This window comes from Otolemur garnettii, unplaced genomic scaffold, assembly GCF_000181295.1.
Source record: "Otolemur garnettii isolate 467f Iridium unplaced genomic scaffold, OtoGar3 scaffold00003, whole genome shotgun sequence".
NCBI lineage: Eukaryota > Metazoa > Chordata > Mammalia > Primates > Galagidae > Otolemur > Otolemur garnettii.
This window is the reverse complement of record NW_003852398.1, coordinates 41,886,436-41,892,445: the sequence shown is the minus strand read 5'-3', so window position 1 is coordinate 41,892,445 and position 6,010 is coordinate 41,886,436. Positions and strand designations below refer to the sequence as shown.

At 45.6% G+C, this 6,010-nt stretch overlaps 1 protein-coding gene across 2 annotated transcripts in view; it reads right to left on the bottom strand.

Moving 5' to 3' along the window:
• Nucleotides 1-2: 2 nt before the first annotated feature.
• Nucleotides 3-6,010, bottom strand: part of VDAC1 (voltage dependent anion channel 1) — a 35,365-nt gene continuing 29,357 nt past the window's right edge. For both annotated transcript variants that reach the window (XM_012808470.1, XM_012808474.2), the window contains exons 7-9: nucleotides 3,779-3,929; nucleotides 1,147-1,204; nucleotides 3-117 (exon numbers count right to left, since the gene is read on the bottom strand). In XM_012808470.1, coding sequence (XP_012663924.1) covers nucleotides 26-117; nucleotides 1,147-1,204; nucleotides 3,779-3,929 — 301 coding nt within the window. In that variant the 3' untranslated portion in view covers nucleotides 3-25. The remainder of the gene's footprint in view (nucleotides 118-1,146; nucleotides 1,205-3,778; nucleotides 3,930-6,010) is intronic.

The window sequence follows — 6,010 nt, the reverse complement described above, 5'->3', positions numbered from 1 at the left end:
GTTTAAACAAGTGTACAGTATTCATTTATGCTTGAAATTCCAGTCCTAGACCAAGCTTGTGACCACCGGCATTGACATTCTTGCCATCCAGCAGAGCTGACAGTGTCAGTTTGATACCTTCAGGGAGAAGAAAGGAAAGATGGAGGAAAGATAAGAGAAGAAAGGTTAACACAAATTCAGAACCTATTCCACATGTTATCAGCAGGACCAACCTACACAGCCCTTCAATCCTTCTTATTTAACACTACTTGATGAACAGGATCCTAACGTGAGTATATAAAACAACGACAGTACAGCCTCTGTAAGGTGACCACCCAGGAGACTGGAACAAACTTGTGAACATATGAGGGGCTCAACAGAAGGAACTTGGCCTACTGTACTGATACATACATGTTGTACATGTCTGATCCGTGAAAATTTGATCAACTTAACAAGGTGGTCAATGCAGGGAGGTAGTCAACTATGGAGGTTCTACTGTATAATTATCCCACTGACCAGAAAGCTTATTCAAATCCACTCTTTCCTCTCATTGTCCCTTTGCTACAATTAGCATCTCTGCCATTGGTACTATGCAGTAAGTTTCTTCTGTGATCCTCCCCTGCAATGAACCCCAATCCGGAATCGGACCTGAGGCTTTACGTTAATAGACACAGTGTGTGTGCACACACACATAGCCTGCATGCATACCCACAGATGCACACAAGCTGATTTTCCTGGAGTGGCCTGATTCCAGGCAATAGCCTCTAATCTTAGATTTCCAGGGTTCAAAGGAGATATTATCTCCTCGCCAATGGAAACACCACTTTTCCTATTTCTTTGTCTTTTTAAATGGGACTGATGTATAAGTTCATTTTGAGAACCTCCTAGAAATAACAATTATGTACACACTGGAAAAGCTGATGGAAGAAAATAACCAAAAATGTAAAAATGTTAGCCATGGCCTTTTGTTCTCCTGCTACTACTACTCATAGTCTCCAAATGTTTTGTAATGACTTTGTACTCTTTTATAAACATTTAATTATAAACTTTACATACACTCATTTACAATGTTACTATTTAAGCATTCCATAAGCAATAACATGAATCAGCAAACCAGCACTATTTTTTCAAGACAAGGAACTGATTCCACACACAACCAACACATACCTGGCTTTAGGGTCTGAGTGTATCCTAAACCTATCAGGCTGGAGTTGTTCACTTTAGCCTAGTCAGGAAAAAACAAGACAGAAGGAAAATGTTATGTACTTCGCACTTCCATCTTCAAAACAAGTAAAAACTTTTTAATCAACCAACTCTAGACTTTAAAAATCAAAGTATCCTTTTTCATGACCACCTTGTTCACAGGACTCATATTAAATTCAATTTGAAATATTTCAAATTTAGGTGCATGATTTCTACTCAAATGGTGTTCTGAGATCTGACATCCCTCATAAGAACAAAGCAAAGAGAAGGAAGACCTCTTGGGGACCAGTGTCCCTTCTACCTGTTCCTTTTTGTCTCCTTCCATATAAATAATGGGCCCCCTTTCTCTTGTTTATAAGTGCCTAACAATAAGGGAGCTAAATTCAGTTACCAATTCAGGAATCTTAAAATAGACTTTCCATAAATTACACAAACCAGTACAGAATCCATTTTGCAATGTGAGAGTTCCTCATTCCACTCTATAGCCTACAGTGCCCTGTGACAACATACATGAACCCATCGGGATCCACTGCAAAACCTGTGGTGCAACCCAAGTGCCCATGAGCAATGCTACAACTGACCGCCGATTTCTTAACATGCAATGCCGCAGCTAAGACAGAAAATAAAAAATGAAGGGCAGGGTGGTGCCCAGAGCTCATTCAGCAGGGCACCAGCCACATACACCGAGGCAGGTGGGTTTGAACCTGGCCCAGGCCTGCTAAACAACAATGACAACTGCAACAAAAAAATATAGCCGGGTGTTATGGCAGGTCCCTGTAGTTCCAGCTATTTGGGAGGCAGAGGCAAGAGAATCACTTAAGCCCAAGAGTTTGGGGTTACTGTGAGCTGTGATACCTCAGCACTCTACCCAGGGCGACAGCTTGAGACTCTTGTCTCCCCCCCCACCAAAAAAAAGAAAGAAAGGGCAGCACCTGTGGTTCAGTGAGTAGGGCGCTGGCCCCATATACAGAGGGTGGCGGGTTCGAAACTGGCCCTAGCTGAACTGCAACAAAAAAATAGCTGGGCATTGTGGCAGGCGCCTGTAGTCCCAGCTACTTGGGAGGCTGAGGCAACAGAATTGCCTAAGCCCAAGAGCTGGAGGTTGCTGTGAGCTGTGACATCACAGCACTCTACCAAGGGCAATAAAATAAAACTCTGTCTCAAAAAAAACTGTTACTGGGTGGCACCTGTGGCTCAAAGGAGTAGGGCGCTGGCCCCATATACTGGAGGTTGCAGGTTCAAACCTGGCCCCAGCCAAAAAAAAAAGGAAAAGAAAAATGAAGGCAACATTTAGGGGTGGCGCCTGTGGTTCAGTAGGTAGGGCACCAGCCTCAAATACTGAGGGTGGCGAGTTTGAACCCAGCCCCGGCCAAACAGCAACAAAAAATAGCTGGGCGTTGTGGTGGGTGCCTGTAGTCCCAGCTACACAGGAGGCTGTGAGGCAAGAGAATCGCCTAAGCACAGGAGTTGGAGGTTGTGTGAGCTGTGACGTCACTGCACTCTACTGAGGGTGATAAAGTGAACTCTGTCTCAAAACAAAAAAAAAAGAAGAACATTTAGAACCAAAGTTTCAGGAGGCCCAGCACAGTGTTATGCCTGTAATCCCAGCATTGTGGAGGCCAAGGTGGGTGCGTTGCTTAAGCTCAGGAGTTCCAGACCAGCCTGAGCAAGAGCAAGACTCCATCTCTAAAAAACAGCCAGGTGTTGTGGTGGGTGCCTATAGTCCAAGCTACTCAGGAGGCTGAGGCAAGAGGATCACTTGAGCCCAAGAGTTTGAGGTTGCTGTGAGCTATGAGACCACAGCACTCTACCCAGAGTGACAACATGAGACTCTGTCTCCAAAAAAGCAAACTTAGGTTTCAGAGCACCCCTTTTTATGGTCTACATCATGGAACAGGGACTGGCTAAAGGAAGAGGTTCAAGAGCAAGCCAGGCAAGAGTGCTCAGGCCCGAGCACTTAACTGCTGTGTCTCTTTAGGCAGTTACTCCACCTCACTAAGCCTCCAGCCCATTTGTAAAACCAGGGATAATTTTTAAAAACATTTTTTTAAAAAGCACACCTATCTGGCTGGGTGCGGTAGCTCATACCTGTAATCCTAGCACTCTGGGAGGTCCAGATGGGTAGACTGCTTGAGCTCACAAGTTCAAGACCAGCTTGAGCAAAAGCAAGACCTCATCTCTACTTAAAAAAAAAATAGAAAAACTGAGGTAAGAGGATCACTTGAGCCCGAGTTGGAAGTTGCTATGACGCCATGGCAGCTCTACCCAGGGCAACAGCTTGAGACTGTCTCAAAAAAAAAAAAAAAAAAAAAAAGCACACCTATCTCAAATGAGATTAAACCCAATAATGCACACATAAAAGGCTGTACACAGTGCCTGGAACCCACAGTCCATAGCAAGTACTTTCACTATTATAACTGAATTCATTTGTAAATTGTTTCAAAGTAAGAAAATCTCTATTATCATTGTACTCATTTAGAACTCTTCAAAGTAAGAAAATCTCTAATAATCTAAAATACGATACTCCAGCAATCCTGAAGAATTCTAACCTGAGGGGCAGGCAGGCTCATGGGATGAATATTCCACAGATACTCACCGAGAAGCAGGCATCAGGGTCGATCTGGTACTTGGCTGCAATTCCAAAGCGAGTGTTACTGTTTCCTGCTGTCCAGGCGAGATTGACAGCAGTCTCCAACTTCTTGTTCACTTTCTGGTAAATGGAGCCACCAAACTCTGTCCCGTCATTCCTGCAAACAAGTACAGCACAGATGCCAAGCTACTCGGGGAGGTGGGCTGGAGCTCAGACAGAGATACTCAAGTCTGCCAGAAGGCAAGGGTACTAGAAACAGACTGATCCAATTACTGGTATTGAAAAGGCCATAAGTTGGCCAAATTTCACAAAACAGGTACTAAAATACAGGAAGCCTGGCAAGAATAGAATAGACACCAGAGCCAGAACAGTACAGAAGGAAAGAAAAGCTACCTCAACCATCTCTGGGAATACCTAGAGGCAACACGGTCAACTACCTAAGCTGCATTGAACGTAAGTTGCTTCCACATATTTTTTCTTTTTTTTTTGTAGAGACAGAGTCTCACTCTATCACCCTTGGTAGAATGCTATGGCGTCACACAGCTCACAGCAACCTCCAACTCCTGGGCTTAGGCAATTCTCTCGCCTCAGCCTCCCAAGTAGCTGGGACTACAGGAGCCTAGCACAACACCGGGCGATTTTTTTGTTGCAGTTTGGCCAAGCCAGGTTTGAACCTGCCACCCTCGGAATATGGGGCCAGCCCCTACCCACTGAGCCACAGGCGCCGCCCATGCTTCCACATATTTTTTCAAACAGAAACAGCAACTAGAGCATTAGGATTCTAAATGTTTTGTCTACTGCTAAGTTATTACTTTTATAAATGATTTTCTTTTTTTTTTTGAAACAAAGCCTCCAGCTGTCACCCTGGGTACAGTGCCATGGCATCACAGCTCGCAGCAACCTCCAACTCCTGGGCTCAAGCGATTCTCCTGCCTCTGCCTCCCAAGTGGCTGGGACTAACAGGCGCCCGCCACAACTCCCAGCTCTTTTTTGGTTGCAGCCAACGTTGTTTGGCGGGCCCACGCTGGATTTGAACCTGCCAGCTCTCCACAAGCGCAGAGCCTATAAATGATTCTATCATTGGCTCAGTGCCTGTGGCGCAAGTAGCTGAGGCGCCAGCCACATACACCTAAGGTGGCAGGTTCGAATCCCCAGCCCGGGCCCGCCAGACAACAATGACGGCTGTAACCAAAAAATGGCCGGGCACTGTGGCGGGCACCTGTAGTACCAGCTACTTGGGAGGCTGAGGCAGGAGACTCGCTTGAGCCCAGGAGTTGGAGGTTGCTGTGAGCTGTGATGCCACAGCACTGTACCCAGGGGGACAGCTTGAGGCTCTGTCTCAAAAAAAAAAATAGATTCTATCATTAAAAACAGTGTGGGAGGAAAAACAAATGAGAGGAGAACATGTGAGAAAGGCTGGGCCACACGTGCTCCTCAGCAGACAGGTTGGAGGCATTAGCCCAGCACGCTGCAACCACTGCTGGGAGAGACAGCTAGAACCAACCCAGCACCCTGAAGGAGCAGCAATTACCAAAGAGTTTGGCCCACAATGCAGACTCATCCATGCTGCTGCTCCATGCTATGACCTCTAAGGTCCTGGGAGAATTGGAAAGGGAGCTTCTTGCTATATTACAAAATGTTTCTGTCTTTCAAAAATATTCAGAATAAAACCCCTACTGGCCAAACCCCCTCCTCTCTTCCAAATACACTGAATTGACTCCAGCTGCTGAGAATATCTCCCTCTCCACAGCCACTCAAATCCTCCTCTTCCTCTTTTGGGATCCTACTCAAGCTCTTGGAATTTGGAAGTCTGCCCTGTCCAGCTTAACTTGTGGAACAACCTATATACGCTGTGCAGTCAGTGCCACCCCCAAAAGTATGTGAAGAGCTCCAAGAGTCTACCCTTTGTCCTCTGCCAGCCTGCAGTCTGTACAGAGCACACACTGCCTATCACTGAAGTTTCTGAATCGTTGTTTATGCGCACAGTGCATATTGGTGCCTGGTCAAAAGTATCCTTCACCTTGGGAACCACACAAAACAAAAATGGTTAAAGTGGCTGGGAAGCTGGGATGTGCAGGCAGAAGCAGATTAGAATCACTTTAACCATTTTCCTAAACCCTTTTGTACTGTTTGATTTTCTAACCATGGACCTAGATTTTTTCATTAAAAATTGAAGAAAAGGCTCGGCGCCTATGGCTCAAGCGGCTAAGGTGCCAGCCACATACACCTAAGGTGGCA